Source organism: Helianthus annuus, chromosome 5 (genome assembly GCF_002127325.2).
Source record: "Helianthus annuus cultivar XRQ/B chromosome 5, HanXRQr2.0-SUNRISE, whole genome shotgun sequence".
NCBI lineage: Eukaryota > Viridiplantae > Streptophyta > Magnoliopsida > Asterales > Asteraceae > Helianthus > Helianthus annuus.
Window position 1 is genome coordinate 94,110,122 of NC_035437.2, and position 22,975 is coordinate 94,133,096.

At 39.2% G+C, this 22,975-nt stretch overlaps 1 protein-coding gene across 1 annotated transcript in view; it reads left to right on the top strand.

The window, feature by feature from the left end:
* The first annotated feature begins 1,347 nt into the window (after positions 1-1,347).
* Positions 1,348-22,975, top strand: part of LOC118492125 — a 60,975-nt gene continuing 39,347 nt past the window's right edge. Inside the window, exons 1-4 of the mRNA XM_035989917.1 lie at positions 1,348-1,693; positions 1,807-2,033; positions 4,470-4,934; positions 11,126-11,551. Of these exons, the coding sequence (XP_035845810.1) occupies positions 1,348-1,693; positions 1,807-2,033; positions 4,470-4,934; positions 11,126-11,551 (1,464 nt within the window). The remainder of the gene's footprint in view (positions 1,694-1,806; positions 2,034-4,469; positions 4,935-11,125; positions 11,552-22,975) is intronic.

Genomic DNA, 22,975 nt, shown 5'->3' on the forward strand with positions numbered 1-22,975 from the left:
CGGACTGACTTCGATTCCATTTCTGACCCACTTAAACTTCGAATTTCGACACCAAACTTTCAAGGGTTTGTCTCTATGTAGTTGCGCACAATCCCTGAGATTTTGAGCTAATTCTGACCGTTGGAAGTGTTTGAATCTGAAAAAGAAGGCGTAGAAGATAGAAATAATGAAGAAACTCAGCTATTCTCTGTAGAACTCCTCCTCCTGAAGCTCTGATACCAATTGTAGGAACGTTTTGCGACCCGAATGAGTCGATCAGAGGCGTTTTCGTCAATTACAGGTGCGGAAAACAAGTAATCAACGTAGGAATAGCTTGCAATTCACTTTAAACTCTTTCTGTATTAATTTGACAGCAATTACATTCAGTTCTCGATCCGGCAGCACTTCGGTACGAGATTCAACACACGTTACAAATGAGATCACTCATAGGCTATATATAGTGTTCTGGATCGCTTATTGGACATGCCCAATAAGCGGTCCAGACATGTGACACTCGAGCGGTCCATAAAGACTACATTCGAGCGGTCCAGTATAGTTGCTATTCGAGCGATCCAGCCCACTAACCGTTCGAGCGGGCCAGCCTTAATTGGACTCTATGAGCGATCCAACTATCTAAAACCTATACAATTTCACTATTTTTCGTATTTCGTGCCCAGATCTAACAAACTAAATCTATGACTCGATACAAGACGGAATCAGCAGATGTAGTGCACCAACAACAGATGTAAACAAAAGGGACATTTCAAATTTGAATGTCGAAACGCTCCTGCTGATGATACTGCAAATCCATTTCGTGAAGATTACTACAAAAGAGCAATTTATCATCAGAACAAATCTGAACCTCCCAGAATGAATCAGCTTAAAGATGCTTACAAAGAAAAATCAAGAGCTCTTGTTGTTATTCATGATGACGAAGGTTTCGACTGGAGTGAAGTGCTACCAGAAGAGGATGCAGTGGGCTATGCGTTTGTGACAAAAATTGTTCCTTTCAAAGACAATAGAACAGAAGAAGAAAAATTCGTCAACAGAAGGATGAAAGCCCAAAACAGGATGAGCAGAATCGATCATACATTCAAAGAAGCTAAGAAGGCGAAGAGATGGGATGCTGATAGAGAATGTTACCTTGATCCCAAAGGAAACATTGTTGTTGATCCAGATTCAATTAGTGTTGAAGCTTTCATTCAGTAAATTGCTGAAGAAGAAGAAGAAGCCAGACAGAGAGAGTGGTGGGGAGGAGGATAAGCTGATGAAAAAGAAAAAGAAAGGGAGAAAGAGCCGCAATTAAAGAAAGTTGATGACGGGATTATTGACACGTCACAGGAGTTTACTGCTAAAAATTTGAAGAAGATGGCTAACAAAGTACTTGCTGCAAAAGAGCTAGAGGTAGTTTCTGGTTCTGGAACTGAGTCTAAAAGCAAGGTCAGTCAGAATGATCAAATCAATGAGTCAGGTAAGAAAGCTAAAACTGAGAGCAACTGCAAAAATTGCATGAAAGACTACAAGGTTTGTAGTACACTTGCTTACCTCAGCGGTAAAAAGACCAAAGAACTGACAAAAAGAGTCAGAGACGTTGAAGATCAGATTTTGAATCGTGATAAAATGTTAGAAGCTTCAAATGAAAGATCAAAAGAATTAACTGAGAAAATCGAAAAAGATAAAAATGACGTAGAAAAATTAGGAAAGAAAACGAAAAGTTAATTCATGAGAATCGTCAACTTTCAGAAAATTTTGAGAAGCTAAAACGAACGGTAAAAGATTCTGATGAGAGAAATGGTAAGACAAACAAAGAAAATGTGCAATTGTCAGAAGTTCTTAGAGTAAAAGAAGAGAAAATTAACCAACAATTGGATGAGATTGCTAAGTTGAAGCTTCAGTTTCAAGAAGCAAAAATTGAAAACGAATGCATTCAATTGAAATTGAACAGTTACAACTCCACAAGTTTTGTTCTTCAACATATCGTCCCTAAACCAATTGGGAAGAACAAAGCAGGCGAAGATGTATACTCAGATGGAATTGGGGTTGGGTATCATCAGGTTCCACCACCAGTTTTAAACAATTTTTCAAAGAAAAAATCAGGGTTGGTTAATGATGAAGAAGAAAATGAAGTGAAGCTTCCAGACACAATTGATGTCACATTCACTTCATCTTCCGTTGAAGATAGTGTCCAATCTGAAATTGTTAAAAGCATGGCTGAGAATGTTTTGAAAACTGAAAGTGACACTACTGAGGATGATGAATGTTTTTTGGACAAATACATTCCGAAATCAAAATCCAAAAACAACTTAAGTGAAGAACCTAATCTTGTAAAGTACAAGATGGCAGGATCTGACAAGTTGTATTCGGATCGTGATTTTCCTTTAGAGAATGTGAATGTCGGAAAATTGAGAAATGTGTTCAAACTGATTGAGATTGATGTGTCGGAAATCAAAGGTGTGAAACATTCAGAGAGACAATTGAACTTTGAAAAAGATAAATCTTACTATAAAAAACCTATTGTTCTACCGCGTTTTTCTAACAAGAACCAAAACAGATGGTCGGGTGGTTATCAGGGTGGTGAGAATTATCAAAGAAAGAACTTTCAAAACAAAAAGTTCAGTGAGAAAAAGGTTTTTTGAGAAGTTCAAGTTCAAGTTCACTTTCTGACGAAGAGTCTAATTTTTTTTTCAAAATCAAATGAAGAGTTCTTCTAGAAGAAGGTCTCACAACCTCAAACTGAAGGCACAAGTCGGGTAGTTGATACTCGAACATGTTTCAAATGCAATCTAGTTGGACACATTGCACGAAAGTGTACCAACTTAAAGCCTAAGTCTGAAGTTGTTGAGAGTCAGAAAAAGAAAGTTGATGCAAAAGGTAAAGCTTCAATGGTTGTTGAGAAGATAGTTTTGAAAAGTGAAAACATTAAAATCAAAACTGAACCTGTAAAGAATGTGGTAACTAAAAATGACAAGTTTTACACACGGGTTGCATCATCTCAACAAACATGGAAGCCAAAAGTTGTTGAAAAGAAAACAAGTTCTCCAAAACCAAAGGTTTCAGAGTCGGAAAAACAATCATCTTCTACTACACCGGTAAAGATGAATGTTCCTTTGGATTACTATGAGAAACTTGAAAAACAAATGCTCATTTCTAAAAAGAAAAATGTTCAAAAGAAAGACCAACCATCTGGTCAACCTCCTAAAGATGAGTTTTTCTTATACAAAGAGGTTGAGGTTGGATCTGAAGAAAGCTTAAAGATGAATGACAAGAATTTTCCACCATTGTTCTCCAAAAGAACTGTCCTCAATGTCCAGCTACCTGAGTCAAAAAAGGCTTGGGTGGCATCAAAATCTAACTAAGTGTTTTCGACATGTGCAGGAGCTTCCAAGATCCGTTTCGCGATGGATTATGGATAGTGGAGCTTCTCGGCACATGACAGGGAAGAAAACCCTGCTGTACGATGTTCGAGGGTTTAATGGAGGATATGTGGGTTTTGCAGGAAATCAAGGTGGTCGAATAGTTGGTGAAGGAACTCTATCTAATGGAATTGTCACATTTGAAAGAGTGAATTACATTGCCGAGCTTGAGAATAATCTTCTGAGTATTTCTCAGATCTGTGATAGAATGTATACAACACACTTCACAGACAAAGAATGTTTGATCTTGAAACCAGGATTTGTTGTTCCCGAAGAGTGGGTTATCATGAGAGCACCTCGAGTCAATGATCTGTACGTGTTGGATATGAGCGTAGCTACTACTATCACGGGTCAGGCTCATTGCTTCATGTCAAAAGCAACAGAAAAGGAGTCATGGTTATGGCATCAAAAGATGGGCCATATTCATCTACGAAAAATGAATCACCTGGTACACAATGACTTGGTAAACGGTGTTCATTTGAAAGGTTTTCATCTGGAAGGGGACTGCATTAGCTGCATCAAAGGCAAGCAGAAGAAGAAATCACATCCTCAAAAGAAAGTCAATTCAGTGTCAAGACCGTTAGAGAGACTTCATATGGATCTTTTTGGTCCAGTGAACGTCAAAAGCATAACTGGTGATCTCTACTGTCTTGTAGTAACTGATGATTACTCCAGATTTTCGTGGGTATCATTTCTGAAGACAAAAGATGAGACGTTTGAAAGCTTGATGGTGTTGTTCAGAAAATTGAAAACTTGTACCATGCTCGTATCAGTAGAATCAGAAGTGATAATGGTACAGAGTTCAAGAACAACTGAATGGAAGATTATTGTGATGAGAGAGGTATATTGCAAGAATTTAGTGCTCCTTACACTCCGCAGCAAAATGGAGTAGCCGAACGAAAGAACAGGATGCTAATTGAAACGGCCAGGACGATGCTTACTGATTCAAAGCTACCAATCAACTTTTGGGCAGAAGCAGTGTCAGCCGCTTGCTATACTCTCAACAGGGTTCTCACAGTGAAGAAATTCAACAAGACATGTTTCGAGCTGATTAACAACCGTAAACCGAACCTGAAGTATCTAGAACCGTTTGGGTCTCCCTGCACGGTTATAGAACCTCGTGGTAAATTTGGTCCAAAGAGCGTTGAAGGAATTTTCGTGGGATATGCAAGTCCAATGAAACGAGTCTTTGTTCCAAGCTATAAGAAGATCATCAAAGCATATAATGTTGATTGTCAAGGTTATAATATGCTACCTCATTATCTTGGTGATGGATGGCGTTATGATTATGATACCTTGTGGAAGTCATTTGATGAGGAAGAAGATTCAGATTTCTTTGACGAGTTGGATATTCTGAGAGAGTATGAGTCATCACAAGAAAGGTTTCCAGCTGAGTATTATAGAAGTCAACGGCAAACTTCAAATGATAATGAAGCCGGTCCTAGCAATGCTGGTGAACATGATGATACTCAACAATCTTCAGAACATGCTTCTGAAAATCAGACGGCAGTTAATGATAATCAAGAATATGATAATAGGCCAGTATTCGATCGTGGTGATTCAGATTCTGAGGGGGAGCAGATCCAGATTTCAAGTCAAAGAATTCCAGTCAGTGAACAAGGTGCAAATCAAAATGTAACAAATTTGGAAGGCGAGGTAGATGTTCCAGGCAAGGTGATGCCAAGAACTCTTTCATACCATCTAGAGGAGTTGATTATTGGAGAATTAAAATCAGGCATTCTCACTAGACGACAAATTGACCAAGGCCTTACTTGTTTTTATTCTACAGTAGCTCCTTTACAAACTGAGTTTTCACTTAGTTGTTTTATTTCGCTGATTGAACCGCGAACATACAAAGAGGCGCTAACTGAAGATTCTTGGGTCAATGCTATGCAAGAAGAGTTGAGTCAATTCAAGAAGTTGGGAGTGTGGAAGTTAGTAGACTTGCCTGATGGTCACAGGAAGATCAACACCAAGTGGGTGTTTAAGTGTAAAAGAGACAATCGAGGGGTTATTATTCGTAACAAAGCTCGACTCGTAGTCCAGGGCTTTAGTCAGCAGAAGGGTATATATTTCACCGAAGTATATGTGTTTGTTGCTAGACTTGAAGCGATTAGAATCTTCCTAGCATTTGCATCGTGGAAAGGATTTAAAGTTTTTCAATTAGATGTGAAATCGGCTTTTCTCTATGGGAAGGTAAAAGAGGAGGTATATGTCAGACAGCCACCGGGCTTCACCGACCCAATCCACAAAGACAAGGTCTATTTACTGGATAAGGCGCTGTATGGTTTACACCAGGCCCCAAGAGCTTGGTATGAGACATTGTATCAACACCTGCTTGCCAACAGCTTCATCCGTGGAAAAGTGGATGTCACTCTCTTCACCAAAGAGGTCGACGGACATCTTCTGATAGTTCAGATATACATAGATGATATCATATTTGGGTCAACAAATGAAGATTTGTGCAAAGAGTTTGAAAAAGTTATGAAGCAAAAGTTTGAAATGTCATCGATGGGTGAGATGAAATTCTTCTTGGGACTTCAAGTTGATCAACTGCCTAAGGGAATATTCATACATTAGACGAAGTACGTTCATGATATCATAGAGAAATTTGGGATGTCAGGATCTACTCCAGCTTCCACCCCGTTAGCGACAAATCATGGGATAAACCCTAATCTCACCGGAGAGAAGGTAGATGAAACGATGTATCGTTCCATGATCGGATCGTTGATGTATTTGACAGCTTCAAGACCCGATATCATGTATCCTACCTGCCTCGCAGTAAGATTTCAATCTAACCCGAGAGCGTTGCATATGGTGATTATGAAACGGATATTACGCTACCTGAAAGGAACTCCATCATTGGGGTTGTGGTATCCAAAAGAAGGCGACTTCACGCTCGAAGGGTATTCCGATCCTGATTTCGGATGATGCAAAGTTAATGCTAAATCAATAACAGCGGGATGTCAGTTTTTAGGACCACGATTGGTCACCTGGCAATGTAAGAAGCAAACCTTTTGCAGCTTTGTCCACATGTGAAGCGGAGTATGTATCTGCTAGCAGTTGCTGCTCTCAGATCTTGTGGATCCAGCAACAGATGCGCGACTACGGTTTGCAATTTCTTAACACCCCTATCTTTGTTGATAATGAGGCAGTGATAAATATCACAAAAAATCCTGTTCATCACGCAAAAACTAAACACATCGAGATTCGTCATCACTTCATTCGCGATTGTTTCGAGAAGAAGGTGATACGAATTGAGAAAATCCACTCTGACAATCAAAAAGCTGATTTACATACCAAAGCGTTTGATAAAAATCGGTTTAAATACCTGTTAAAACTAAACGGTATGAAGCTTTTATCGGTGTTGGGTGGGATTATTGGCGTTGATGAAGGTACCACTGTAGATGATGTTGAAAAGCAATCTGCAATGGTTTGTCGATTTTTTACTTGTTTTGGTATTTAGGGGGAGTAGGTAGGTTATAATTCTAGAAAATACAAAAACAATAAAAAATTCAAAAATCTAAAAACATGAAATATGTTAAAATCCAAAAACAATAGAAAACTGAAAAAAAGCTTGTGTAAAAAGGGAAAATGATAGTACATCAGTTAGACAGTTACAGTATGCTAAAGAAATGTAAAGTTTTAAAGCTTTAAGCAATCTCGCTGATGATGTGCCGATAGGTTGTTACACACTTAGTAGGTTTGTTCGGGATATAAACCTAAAATCATCACTTGCATATTTCGTGGGGAACATCTCTCGGATATAGGTAATCCCTGAAATCTTGTTTGAAAGACGCTATTTCTGACATACTAGGTCTTTGTACGTGATGATATCTGGGGTGTTATACCAGGATTTCTGATTTTGCGGGAGCAATAGCCTAGTCCTCGTATAATGCTTTGCATTAGCTTTAATTTTAAAGCTCACCCTCAGCATAAAAAATGATGAAACATTGCAAAATGCTAATCATGTGCTGTTGAAATAAAAGATTCCCAAAGGGAACCCACCTAAAGTCGAACCATCATCTCTCTGCACGAACGGAAGTTCTGACCTGAGCTCTCATGGTTTCACATTCACCCTATTACAGATATCATTAGTGTGCATTCACCTGTAAAACTGAATATAATGATCTGGATATGGGAGTATATTCTGAGATGGTACACACGGGTAAGCTAAGTCTCTAAAACACTTAATTCATATCCTGAACAGATTGAAATTTGTGTGAGAATTTAAATCGGATCAGTATATCGACAATCTAAGCGAATTGTTTAATTCTTAGTATGTTATCAAGCTTAACGGTGCTAGTAACTTGTCGATAACTGACATGATTCCCTAACACATTCACCAAAAGTATGTTTGTAAATAGTTTTCATTTACTGCATTTTATTTTTGTTAAAATACCAAAACTCAAAAAGATTTTATAGCTTTCTAGTTTAGAATCTTTATTGAAAATCCAAAAAGATTTTTCATTTCTACTTTATTTTTTCGACAAACCAAAGTGGAAAGCTGATCTTCAGATTCGCAGTTTGAGGCAGATGCAGGAAGATTCTAGCTGGAAGATGAGTTTGGAGCTAATCATGATAAAACCTGAAAGTTGAAAAGTCAAAACAAGTTCATTAATTTGAAACTTGTAATTTTTCAGAAAAATGTTGAACAAAAATCAGTTTTGTTTTTGTCTCAGGTCAACCATGGTCATTAATGTTGGTGCATACGTCTGTCGACTTCGTCTTGTATCGAGTCTTGCATTGCTCAGTGCACGAAGTTCAAGAAATCATACAAGAATGTAATTCCGCTTGTAGAGTACACATGTAATTCCGCATGGAATTACCAAGTAATTCCGTTTGAACCTATTCGAAAGGTCTTTCAGTGACCGAGTTCAGTGACCAAGGCTAGGCAACAACTCATTAGTCGAAAAAGACACAGCTAGTCTTGGGATCAAGGCTTCTGTTTGTAACTGTAATTCCGTGTGAAGTGGTAATTCTGCTTGAGTGATGTTCAAGCGGAATTAGTGAGTCTATAAATAGGAGTGATTTCGTGTCATTTGGAACGAAATTACTTTGAGGTTTTCTGACGGCGAAGCTCTGTCGAAGTGTCTTCAGATCTATATTTGCTCAAAAATCAATAGAAAGACAGTTATAAGTGAATATCGTGCTGAATTTCATGCATTATGTCTGTTTCTGCATTTCATAGTGTATAGAACACCTCTGATCGACTCATTTCGGGTCCGACAACAATCCTACAAGTGGTATCAGAGCACAGGAGGAGGAGTTCTGGCATTTTCAGCTTGATTTCACCTTGTTTTCTTACTTCTACACCTTCTTTTATAAATTGAACAAGTTTTAACGGTCAAAATGATCTGAATTTCACACATCATAATCGTAATCATGTTTTAACAAATCCTTGAGAAAATTGGACCTTAATTCAATCTAAAACTGCTAAAAATGGTAATTCTGTTTCAAAAATGCTGACATCATCTTAATTCCGTTTGGAATTATACCTTAATTCCGTTTGAAATTTCAGTCAGACACTAATTTCGTTTGAAAGTGCTACTTAATTCCGCACAGAATTAAAGTGTGAAATTAATTTCACTTAATAGATCAACTAATTCCGCACGGAATTAGTAATTCCGTTTGAAACTGCTTTCACTTCAAACGAAATTAGGTATTTTCATTTGAATAGTCTAATTTCGTTTGAAAATCTTAATCCCGTTTGAAGTTTGTTTGTGCAGGTAATCTCGTTTGAACAGGTTAATCTAGCTTGAAAGTTATTTCCGGTTGAAATAATTTCGTTTGAAGCATTAATTTCGTTTGAAAGTGTTTTGTCTTGATAAACGTGTTATCGAATCATGAGTGAAGAATTTTACAACGCATTTGCCACATCCCCGACTACTCCGGCTTCCATTGCTCAAAACATGAACTTGGAAATGAGACTGGAACTATGCAAAAACCCCCAAAGTTAATGAGCATTGAGGAGTATTACGGATGGAAAGATCGATTTGAAAACTGGGTTCAAGCCAACCATTTGAGATCTTGGGAATGTATTTTGAAGAAGTATGTACTACCACGTACTGAACTGCAAGTTGAAAAAACGATCTCTGAATTCAATGACAATGAACGAGACATGTACAAAGCTGAAAAAATGATGATTAGTCTACTTCAGCAAGCCGTTAAAGAAGACATCTTTGTATTGCTTCAACATGACAAAACTTCAAAATCAATTTGGGATGCTCTTAAAATCAAATTTGAGTGAAGTGAGAAGATGATTAAGAGTAAAAAGGCACTGCTTAAGAAAGAATTTGATCTTTTCACAAGTTTACCAGGGGAAGATACAAAGAAATTAATTGAAAGATATTGCCACTTAGTGTGATCTATGTCAATGTTAAGCATAACCAAAGATCGAGAGGAATGGGTCGATAAACTAGCTGATGCTTTACCTCAGAAAGAGTGGGGTACATTTTTGATGATCTTAAAGAACACCGGAGAATATGTTGGTTTGACAATTTCCCAGTTCATCGAGAAGATTGAGGGTCAAGATCTTGAACTGCAAAAGATTGCGAGGATGAATAATCCGAGTGGTCAACAAGATGTGAAAATGTATTATAAAGGCAGTGTTCAAGAGGTTGAAATGAGCCCAAAAATCCAAATGTTGTTCAAAGTCCAAACAACAACAGTGGATTTTCTTCATATCCGAGTGTTAATCCAAAGAGTTCAACTTCAAGTTTTCATTCTCAAAGCTCAAAAAGTGGAAATGGTTGTGTGATACAGTGCAACATTGCTTTGAATCTTCCAGATGGTCAAAGTTTTTCTGAAGAAATTGCAAAAGATCACATGGCATTACTTGCTACTGTGCTACAATCCTATGAAGGTTTGGTTGCAGGGAGGATCGGAAATCCTATGCTGACGAAAGAGGATTACGATCAGATAGATGCTGAAGAAATGGAGCTCATGGACATCAAATGGTGTCTAGCTAGTGTCCTGAGAAGAGCTGAAAAATTCAAAATGATTACAGGAAGAAATGATTTTTTGGATGCACATGTTTCAACTTTGGGTTTTGACAAATCTAAAGTTACTTGTTTTCGATGCAGGGAGAAAGGTCATTTCAAGAGGGAATGCAAAAATCAAGAAGCAAGTGAAGCAAAGAATCCATTCGGAAAAGATGATTACTATCGGAAAGCCATATATCAACAAGTTGGTCAACAACAACAACAAGAACCACAAGTGGCTCATGGTAGAAAAGTAATAGAGCATTCTTCAAAGAGAGCATTTTAGTGAATCAAGAAAATTTCAGCTGGGATAAATACATTTCATCCGACAACAAAGCATGCCTAATCAATCAAGATGACGAAAGGTTACCAGAAGGTTTTAGCTGGGATATGTTTGTGGATGAGAATGGGGAGTTTAAAGCTTTCATTGCTAAAATTGTAAAAGAACCAGATTTGTTTACAGAGTGGATGAAAGTGGTTGGTGTCAATGTGAAGAATCAAGAAGAAGAGTCTGTTTCATCAGATGACAGTTCACAAAGTTCAGATGAAAGTTCAGAAAGTGCAACTGTTTTTGATCAAACGCCATCTGATTCTGGTTCTTCAGATGATAGTTCTGAAAAGACAATAGGTTTTGATTAATCACCAACTGATGACAGTGGTGATGATGAGGAAGAAAGACATATTAATGTTGCAAAAACTCATCTATCTTCTAAAAGTTTTCAATTTTATTTTGTAGATCGCTTGGAGAAGCTGAAGGAGAGACGAGCAGCTAAAGAACAAAAGCAAAAGAAGTGTGAAAACGTTGACCAAAAAGAAGAAACTGTTCAGAATGAAGAGGTTAAAATTGTTGAAACTAAGAAGGTGATTGAAGCTAAGAAGATCATTGAAGAAGAAAAAATTGTGAAAGACATCAAGCCTTGCTTAAAGTGTCTAGAATCTTGTAAGGAATGTGCAGCAAAAGATGAAAAGTTGGCTGAGTTTGAGAAGATAAAAGAGCAATTACTATTCAATCTCAATTATGTGAAAGAATCATATGATGTGCTAAATAGAACAGTAACTAGTCTTCAAAAGACAAATTCTGAAAGAGAAGATGCATTGACCATGATGAATGTTGCGATGATGTCGAAGCAAAAGGCCATAAATCATTACATTGAGGAATGTGCTAAGCTAAAGCATGTCACACCCCGACCACGTAGAACATACAAAACGTGGCGGAAATGTCGGGGAGTGTTGTAACAGAATCAGTTGTTTCAAATCCATGGTAAACGAAGTTTCGTTTTTATTAATCAAACATGAAAGTTTACATTGTCTTAAACAAGAACCAAAGAATACATAACATAAATTAACTAGTTCTTGTCTCGTTTTAAGTCACTAAGGCACAGGTCCGCCTAAGTATGTCTTGATAAGTCCTATGCATCATCTCCTGAAAACACATGTGAAAATAGGTACGTCAGCATAAAAATGCCTGTGAGATACATTGGTTTTGTGAAAACGAAATTCATGACTTATGTTTGAGAAAATGTTTAGTCATGAACCTTGTAATTTGCTTTGTCTTGTAAATCATTTGAAAAACGGTAAGATCAGATGATATGTATAAATAAGAGAACAATGCATGGTTCACTGAATAACCATGTAAAAATGAGTTTGTATAAGATATGTTGTTTTGTAATTCAGTGTCTTGTGAAAAGCGTGTTATTTGTATAAAATGTTCTATGTATCAAATTGAAATGATTTAAATAACGCTACGATATGTAATACCATACAAACACTTATATATAGGAAGTACCAGCGGCGTATCCACCATGCTTGTATCATATTGCACACGCCTCGTTACTTAAATCACTTACTCAAACCAAACCATCAAGATGAAATGTTTAACAACGATAGAAATGTTTATGTATAGTCAAATGTCTATTGTCAACTGTAAGTCATGTCAACGGATACAACTGGTTTACACGGTTCAATGGTTACAAACGGTTCATATAATCGAAGGGTTAAGACGGTTCACATAGTCAAATGGTTACAACGGTTCAAAATGTAGTATAATGTGTTCATATGCTGGATGAGCATATGCAACAGAAATGCAATGTGAAACAACGTACTACGTATGCACACAATGGGCGTACGTAGCATGAAATGTATTGTAGAGTACAACGGTTCAAAATGTAGTATAATGTGTTCATATGCTGGATGAGCATATGCAACAAAAATGCAATGTGTAACAATGTACTACGTATGCACACAATGGGCGTACGTAGCATGAAATGTATTGTAGAGTATAACGGTTCAAAATGTAGTATAATGTGTTCATATGTTGGATGAGCATATGCAACAGAAATGCAATGTGAAACAATGTACTCCGTATGCACACAATGGGCGTACGTAGCATGAAATGTATTGTAAAGCAATGTACTAAGTACGCACACAATGGGCATACATAGCATGAAATGTAGTGAAATCATGTACTAATATGTACTAACGAACGTAGCAGGTATATGATGTGAAAACATGGAAAACATGAAAGTAACAGGTAGGCACATGTGTTTCACCCCAAAACAGTTTGGAAAACAGTAAAAGAGGGGTTCAATGTACTCACCTGAGATTGCTTTGAATTCCTTGTATAATAACCAGATAATGCTAGAGATCACGGAATATCAAACGGCACCTAATAGGTAGCTATATTAATATACCGGACCAAAATCGGAAGGATCGGATAGTATGCGGGTTTGTAAACCAAACGAGTGTGGAGACTCGTGTAATATGGTTTTAACAAGCCTACATACTAAAATGAAACCTAACCTAAGTGCTTGCGACCCATTACGACCCATTTAGGTAGCTTATGCTACCTTACGCGTCGTTCGCGTAGAACGCGTCTGGAACGCCTAACATCGTGACCATAAGGTATAACCTCGTAAGGTTATAGCTATGGTCACCTAATGTGTTTGGTCGGATCCTAATGATCGACCAAATGGGTCGGGTTCGAAAGTATAGGCGATGGTTTAGATCGCTTACCTTACGACCCTATATAAGCACTAAACTAAAAGTGACGAGCTAAGCATGTTAGAACATGCGTAACTAAGTTTAGAAAACAGGTTTGGCATCAAAACAAACGGCTTTGATGCTCACGAGTAGTTTGGTTACAAAATATGCAAGAATGCACATTTTGGCCGAAACTACGACTCGTCACTGAGCCTAGATAACGTGGTAATCAGTAGGTATAGTCACTATGGACTATAACCATCGTGATCACGCTCACGTTATGAAGTTCCATGAACTTCGTGTTGACCATAGGCTGGTCAATGCAGAAAGTCAACAAAACGTTGACTTTCGGACTCGAAAAGCGAATAAAAGAACGAAAGAATACTTACGGAGGGTCCCCGAATGCTAATCTAGATCAAAATGGCTCAGGTATGAAACAAAGGTTCCAACTTAGAGCTCTTGATCAGATTGTGTGGGTTTTTGCAACAATGGGGGGTGGGTATTTATAGTATTTCCCGAACCGTTAGGATCGTTTCTTGAAAAACGTGATTGTATCTTGCGCGTACACTTGTCGAAAGGTTGTGGTTGCTGAAAATACCCCTTAGTGAACTGAAAGGGCAAGCCAAAATCATGTGGTTGTGGGTAAACCAGCTGAAATTTGCTGACTAGATGTTCTTATCTGTTCTGCATGTCCCACGCGGCCCGCGTGAAGGTGCAGGCCAGACTTACGCGGGCCGCCTGACCCCGTCTGATCTGCACCACTTGCAGAATTTACAGATTTGGTCCCTGTTGCGTGTTTAAGCTATTTCCGACACTTCTAAGGCCCGTAAAGCCAACTTTAAGGCCCTAAAATGATGCCTAAACATTTTGGACATGAAACATGCTCAAAAATGTTCCGAATGTTGGTTCGTTTGGCCGTACGATCGCGATGTTCGCTTAATTACGACGGAATGCGCATAAGCGCGAAAAACGATCCAAATTGCGCGACGAATGGATTTTTCTCATGCCATACACTAAGGCATAATATAAGGATGTTTACATAAATTTTTGGATGTCCGGATGTATTCAGAACGTAAGTTATGCATGAAAGTGCGAACTTATGCACTTTTTGACACTTTTAGTCCCTGAATGATCCAAAAGTTTGTTTTAACACACCAAGCACCTCAAAGCCTATTTCTAAGCTATGTAAAGGATATTTATGGTATGTTTAACTTATGGACATGTTCTGGAATGTCTGTTACAGTTCAAATTGGCATACTTTCGCAGTTTGTCAAGTTTAGTCCCTGTAAGCGAATTAACTTGTTTTTGCCATACCAAAGCCTTCAAAACTTATTTCTAAGTTATGTAAAGGTTATTTAAGGTAAGTTGAGTATATGTTGATGTTCCGGAGTATTTGTCGCATTAAACTGAGTACGTTTACACACCAGTTTGCGTGTAATTCTCTAGAAAGCGATGTAAAGTTTGAAATTGAACAAGAATTGATATGTACAAAAGATACACATATTTATACAAGATCCCAAGTATGAAATAAAATATTTCATCGGCTTGGTATTTGTTTGAGGGTCGCGGTGACACAGGTGTCGCAGTCTCCCCTACTTTAGGAAATTTCGTCCCGAAATTTATTCGTAGGAGTCTATTTGTGACTTTGCCAAATAACCACCAGCGATATGCAAGGCAATATCCTGTCATTTCCTTGACGGTTCATTCTTCAGAAACGAAAATGAACAGACGGAGTCATTTTCAATGGTTGCTTCATCAAAAATGGAAATGAAGGATTACACAACGGATATTGATTTCCTCAACGGATAAATCTTCAGAAACGAAAATGAACTAACGGAATCATTTTCAACGGTTGCTTCATCAGAGTTGGGAATGAAGGATTACACAACGGATATTCATTTCCCTAACGGATAAATCATCAGAAACGAAAATGAACTAACGGAGTCATTTTCAACGGTTGCTTCATCAGAGTTGGAAATGAAGGATTACACAACGGATATTCATTTCCCCAACGGATAAATCATCAGAAACGAAAATGAACTAACGGAGTCATTTTCAACGGTTGCATCATCAGAGTTGGAAATGAAGGATTACACAACGGATATTCATTTCCTCAACGGGTAAATCTTCAGAAACGAAAATGAACTAACGGAGTCATTTTCAACGGTTGCTTCCTCAGAGTTGGAAATGAATAGGGTTAACTCTAGACACATGACAGAACTTGCTGTGATTTCTGTGCACTAAATTCCGTAATTATGTATGCATCCATAATTACGTAATCCCTTGCACAGTCCGCACAGTTTGTTTTGTAATGTTTTGGGGAAGGATATCAAACTTGTGATGAGGGTGACTAGACTTCCATCGGTTCCTTTTAATTAGATCGACATGGGATCTTCTTAGTCAGGCTACCAAGGAGTCCTTTCAGCTATATCATCACATGATATCCCTAGCCAGTTTTTTTTTTTTTTTTGGATCAATCTGTTTATCTAGACCACTCAAGGGGTCTAATTATGAAGTAGTACTTTTTAATCCAAGAGACTTAACTATAACATAGAAGTCCATTGAGGATTTTAAGTAATACCTTTGGGTATCCTACTATGAATCTCTTGTACAAGGATATGTAAGATTCTTATGAAGATTTGGATAACATAATTTGGATCACACAACAACACATAAGGGAACGCATAAGCACATAATTGTTTAATCTTGATTATAATTTTTTATTAACTTGTTATTGATTGAACACGGATATGGAAACCAGTCGACGGGTCTCAATGTTCACTGGAATCTATCTGAGAAGATAGGAAGATCTCCCAAAATTTGATTTTTGATTACAAGGAATCATCACATTCGAATTAAGGTATACAACAATTAAGGACTTACGGGAAATCCTTAGGTACCCTATTAAGGATTTATAGTGGTACCTTGGGTATTCGTCTCATGTTGTAACTTGCGCTTTGTACTTCGTTTCCTTAGAATAAACGGGTTCTTAGGAATTTTGTGGAAGACGCATGAGGTCATAGAATGGAAAAATTTTGGGGGTAGTTTGTTCTTCAAGGAATACGGTTACTTGATTGTCGGTATTGTAAGGGATATGTCGTTTATACATGCAACCACAGAAATACATTGCGATGTAAATAAAAGATTTATTTATAAACAACGATAACAACTGTTTCTTGGACCTTGACAACAAAAGAAAATAATACATAAGACGTGATTATTTCTAAACGATGTTGTCTTCTAGTCAGTCAGATGCTTTTCCCTGTGCTGGATTTGCATTAGCAAGCCTTGGGCAATTTCTTCGGAAATGACCCATCTCGCCACAGTTGAAACAAGAGCCTGGTAGAAAACGACCGTGAGAAGGATTGTTGCCAGCTTGGTTTGGCGCAGCTGTAGCTGGACAGACTCTTGCTGTGTGGCCTATAAGTCCACAAGTTTGGCATTTGCGACACTGTACATTGGCGTGATGATGGAGGCTACATTGGTTGCACAAGGGTGCAGTTCCATTGTATGGTTTTCTAGCAGGGGGTTGAGCTGGTTGGTTGGGGACGGCTTGACCATTGTGAGCGACCACGGCGAAGTTCTGAGAAGCCTTTCGCTTCTTTGACTTTTTAGAGGATTCAGTCTGTTCATCCATGGTCTTTGATTCCCCGATTGGGTTCGATTCCCCGACCGGTTTCTTGTCACCATTTCGGAAAAGTATACCTTTCCTGATCTTTGATTCAGTCAAGGTTACAGATAGCTCAATGGCCTGACTGACTGTAGTAGGGTTGCTACCAGTCACAATGTCTTGTATTGAGTCAGGGAGGCCATCAATGTACTTTTCGATTGCCTTATCAAAGGTGTAACCATATCCGGGCATAACAAACTTAACTCCTCATAACGGTCCATGTAGGCTCGATGCTCACCGCTAACCTGCTTAAGATCGTCGAACTCCGTTTCCAAGGCCCTGATCTCGTGACGAGGACAGAATACCTTCATCATCAGAGCTCGAAGCTCTTGCCATGTTTGAGCCAGTGCCACATCGGCACCCCTATCTCTCATCACACCATTCCACCATGTCAAAGCTCGTTTCTCAAAGACGCTAGATGCGAATTCTACCTTTCGCTCGTTTGGACATTGGACATGTCTGAAGGTGTTCTCTAAACTCTCGAACCATTGCAGAAGTGCAGTCGCTCCTTGAGACCCAGAAAACTTTGATGGCTTAGCCGAGTTGAATGTCTTGAAGTTGCAGGGGGCATTATGGTTGTTGTTGGCTTGGTTCCATTGAGCAAAGAGGTTTGGGAATTGAGCAGCCATTTGCTGCGCAATGATCTCTGCCAGTTCTGCAGTCGCTATCTGGTTTTCGCGTCGAGGAGGCATTCTAAATGAGAGACAATAAAGAAAACAAATGAAACGGCATTGGGTAAGAATAGGATGTTAAAATTACCGGCCATAATCATGGTTGATGGTCATTTGTTTGAATCCACGAAGCAAACAAACAACACCAATGCTGAGTCAAAGCAAATAGATCCTCATAGTGTATCGCGAAGACATGCTCGCCTATAAGTGGACACTCACCCCAAGAGTTCCCCGGTAAGAGTGACTGGTCCGATTATGTGGATTTGTACGAACACTCTAACCTTAGACAGAAATCCCAGGGTACAGGCATTCACTCTTCCAATTCGCACGTGTTCACACTATTTAGGACCCAAAACCTTGACGAGATTTTGAAAACCCAAAGGGGTTCAAAACCTTATAACAGAGGGTTCAAAACATAGTAATCAATCATCCTAGAACAGATGATTAGTTTTCAAAGTGGTTTTGAAATTTATGTTCTTGTTGTGGTCGTCGCCTAAGGATAGGTGATGGTATTGTTTTATGACTAAACGCAAGTAAACTCGCGTTAGGGTCCTAGGAAGGTTATAGACTAGGTCAAAGCATTACTAATAACCTAATTCCCTATAACCATTGGCTCTAATACCATCTTTTCTGTCACACCGCGACCACGTAGAACATACAAAACGTGGCGGAAATGTCGGGGAGTGTTGTAACAGAATCAATTGTTTCAAATCCATGGTAAACGAAGTTTCGTTTTATTAATCAAACATGAAAGTTTACATTGTCTTAAACAAGAACCAAAGAATACATAACATAAATTAACTAGTTCTTGTCTCGTTTTAAGTCACTAAGGCACAGGTCCGCCTAAGTATGTCTTGATAAGTCCTATGCATCATCTCCTGAAAACACATGTGAAAATAGGTACGTCAGCATAAAAAAATGCCTGTGAGATACATTGGTTTTGTGAAAACGGAATTCATGACTTATGTTTGAGAAAATGTTTAGTCATGAACCTTGTAATTTGCTTTGTCTTGTAAATCATTTGAAAAACGGTAAGATCAGATGATATGTATAAATAAGAGAACAATGCATGGTTAACTAAATAACCATGTAAAAATGAGTTTGTATAAGATATGTTGTTTTGTAATTCAGTGTCTTGTGAAAAGCGTGTTATTTGTATAAAATGTTCTATGTATCAAATTGAAATGATTTAAATAACGCTACGATATGTAATACCATAAAAACACTTATATATAGGAAGTACCAGCGGCGTATCCACCATGCTTGTATCATATTACACACGCCTCGTTACTTAAATCACTTACTCAAACCAAACCATCAAGATGAAATGTTTAACAATGGTAGAAATGTTTATGTATAGTCAAATGTCTATTGTCAACTGTAAGTCATGTCAACGGATACAACTGGTTTACACGGTTCAATGGTTACAAACGGTTCATATAATCGAAGGGTTAAGACGGTTCACATAGTCAAATGGTTACAACGGTTCAAAATGTAGTATAATGTGTTCATATGCTGGATGAGCATATGCAACAGAAATGCAATGTGAAACAATGTACTACGTATGCACACAATGGGCGTACGTAGCATGAAATGTATTGTAGAGTACAACGGTTCAAAATGTAGTATAATGTGTTCATATGCTGGATGAGCATATGCAACAGAAATGCAATGTGTAACAATGTACTACGTATGCACACAATGGGCATACGTAGCATGAAATGTATTGTAGAGTACAACGGTTCAAAATGTAGTATAATGTGTTCATATGTTGGATGAGCATATGCAACAGAAATGCAATGTGAAACAATGTACTACGTATGCACACAATGGGCGTACGTAGCATGAAATGTATTGTAAAACAATGTACTAAGTACGCACACAATGGGCATACATAGCATGAAATGTAGTGAAATCATGTACTAATATGTACTAACGAACGTAGCAGGTATATGATGTGAAAACATGGAAAACATGAAAGTAACAGGTAGGCACATGTGTTTCACCCCAAAACAGTTTGGAAAACAGTAAAAGAGGGGTTCAATGTACTCACCTGAGATTGCTTTGAATTCCTTGTATAATAACCAGATAATGCTAGAGATCACGGAATATCAAACGGCACCTAATAGGTAGCTATATTAATATACCGGACCAAAATCGGAAGGATCGGATAGTATGCGGGTTTGTAAACCAAACGAGTGTGGAGACTCGTGTAATATGGTTTTAACAAGCCTACATACTAAAATGAAACCTAACCTAAGTGCTTGCGACCCATTACGACCCGTTTAGGTAGCTTATGCTACCTTACGCGTCGTTCGCGTAGAACGCGTCTGGAACGCCTAACATCGTAACCATAAGGTATAACCTCGGAAGGTTATAGCTATGGTCACCTAATGTGTTTGGTCGGATCCTAATGATCGACCAAATGGGTCGGGTTCGAAAGTATAAGCGATGGTTTAGATCGCTTACCTTACGACCCTATATAAGCACTAAACTAAAAGTGACGAGCTAAGCATGTTAGAACATGCTTAACTAAGTTTAGAAAACAGGTTTGGCATCAAAACAAACTGCTTTGATGCTCACGAGTAGTTTGGTTACAAAATATGCAAGAATGCACATTTTGGCCTAAACTACCATCGTGATCACGCTCACGTTATGAAGTTCCATGAACTTCGTGTAGCGGCTGACCATCTCTCCTGATTGGAGCATGGAGACATCAAGGACATGTGTTTGGATTCCATAAATGACAACTTCCCACACGAGTCGTTGATGAGCGTTAAGGTATGCGATGAGTCGCCATGGTTCGCCGACTTTGCGAACTATCTTGCTTGCGGGATTCTAATTAAAGGATTGACTCACCAACAAAAGAGAAAAATCTTTGCGGACAACAAGCACTACATTTGGGACGACCCTTTCTTGTTTAGGGTTGGTGCTGATCAGGTGATTAGGAGATGCATTTCGGGAAAGGAGGCGACTGACATTCTGCACCACTGTCATGAGGGACCTACCAGAGGTCACCATGGAGCCAATTTCACCACTAAGAAGGTGCTTGATTCAGAGTTTTATTGGCTGACAATATTTCGTGATGCACAGAAGAGGGTCAGAGCATGCGATGCCTGCCAGAGGGCATCAAACATATCGGCACACGATGAAATGCCTCAAAATTGGATACAAGTTTGTGAAGTCTTTATATCTGGGGGATAGACTTCATGGGACCATTTCCCCCCTCATCAGGAAACAAATATATCCTTGTCACTGTTGATTATATATCAAAGTGGGCCGAAGCACATGCTTTGCCCACCAATGATGCCAGGGTAGTCGTGAGCTTTTTGAAGAGTTTGTTTGCCCGGTTTGGTGCACCGAAGGCGCTTATCAGTGACAGAGGGACCCACTTTTGCAACACTCAGCTTGAGAGAGCTTTGTCTCGTTATGGTGTGCATCACCGTTTATCCACGCCCTATCATCCCCAAACAAGCGGGCAAGTGGAGGTCACGAACCGAGGGTTGAAAAAAACCTTGAGCGGTCAGTAGGTGCAAACCGCAAGGATTGGTCAGACAAACTAGATGAAGCACTGTGGGCTTTCCGTACGGCATACAAGACGCCTATTGGGACTATTCTCTTTAGGCTTGTTTACGAAAAGGCATACCATTTACCTGTGGAGTTGGAGCACAAGGCGATGTGGGCTCTAAAAACTGCAAATCTGGACCTAAAAACCGGAGGCGAAGCCAGGTTCCTTCAGATTCATGAATTAGAAGAGCTACGACAACACGCCTATGAAAACTCCGCGTTGTACAAAGAGCACACCAAGAGATTGCATGATAAACGCTTGAAGGACCATAAACAATTCCAAGCGTGAGATCTTGTTTTACTCTACAACTCGAGGTTGCATCTATTTCCAGGAAAGTTGCATTCGCGTTGGACGGGTCCGTACACGGTAAAAGGAGGTATTTCCATATGGGACCGTCGCGATTGAGAACGCGGACGACGTAATTTTCAAGGTAAATGGTCATCGCTTAAAGCTTTACGTTGCTGGGTCGATCGAGTCGGCGGTGGAGGTTATCGAACTCCACGCCCCGCATACACCATAAGTGTGGGGAGGAGAGTCTACGTTACTAACTCGATGATCAAAAATGTAGCAAGAGAGTCTTTGGCGCCTTAGGGGTAAAATAGTCCGTATTTGTATCTTTGCCGTTTTTTCGTATTTTTGGTGTGTTTGGTAGATTTCGTAGTCGTGTACAGTTTTTAATCATGCCGAACGAAGGATCTATGTTAGAAAAATGTTAAAACAGTTTGCGGAGTGCATAAATGGCGGAAAACGGTCGAAAAAATTGTTGAAAATGGTTTCTTCAGCAAAAGACTAATCTGCAGAAGTGGCACGGTCGTGCCACGGGTCGCACGCCCGTGCCACTACAAGCCGGCACCTCGAGTCGCACCCCCAATGCATTGCCGAGATCAGCATGCCAGGGTCGGTCAACATTGGTGACGCACGACCGTGCGTCTGGCCACACGACCGTGCGACTGGTCACACGACCGTGCGACTAGCCAAGGGTAGTTTTGTCATTTGCACTATATATAGCCCTTGTCTGCACCCATTCTCACATTCACGAACCCTAATCGCACCAGCAGTTCCTAACCGACTTCTCCCCCAAAATCACACTACTTTTTGCACGGTTTCTCAGATCCTTCGTGCACGGTATGTTTTTCTCTTTGATTTTCAGTTTCATCCTTGTTCTAGGGTTAGATTTGTCTAATTTCTTCAAGGCTTTTTAGGGTTCCCTTCATAAACACAATTGAAACGCTTACCCTTGTAAGATTCATGTGTTCCGTGAACAACAAGTCGATTTTCTAACTCCCGTTTGCCAGAAATTCGTTGATTTTCAGAATATTTTTGCTGATCTGAATCGGGGGTAGAAATTCTGCAGAAAACCGCGTCGCACGATCGTTCCAAGGTCGCACGGTCTGTGCAGTTGCGGCCGTTCACGAATTTTGCTGTGATCTCGGTCTCGCACGGTCATTCTAGGTTGACACGGTCCGTGCATTTCTGGCATGTTCCCATCACAGACACTGGTCTCGGAGACGCACGACCGTGCGTCTGGTCGCACGCTCGTGCAATTTGCCCAGATCAGTTGGACAGAAGCTTCATAACTGTGTGATTAGGCTGTTTTTTTTTTGGAATTTTTCCTGCTCCTCTTGTTCTAACAATAATCCTCATACAGATGGACCATCCTTTTCTCCAATTCAACGAAAACAACACACAGGAAAATCTTTGCATTCCAAAAC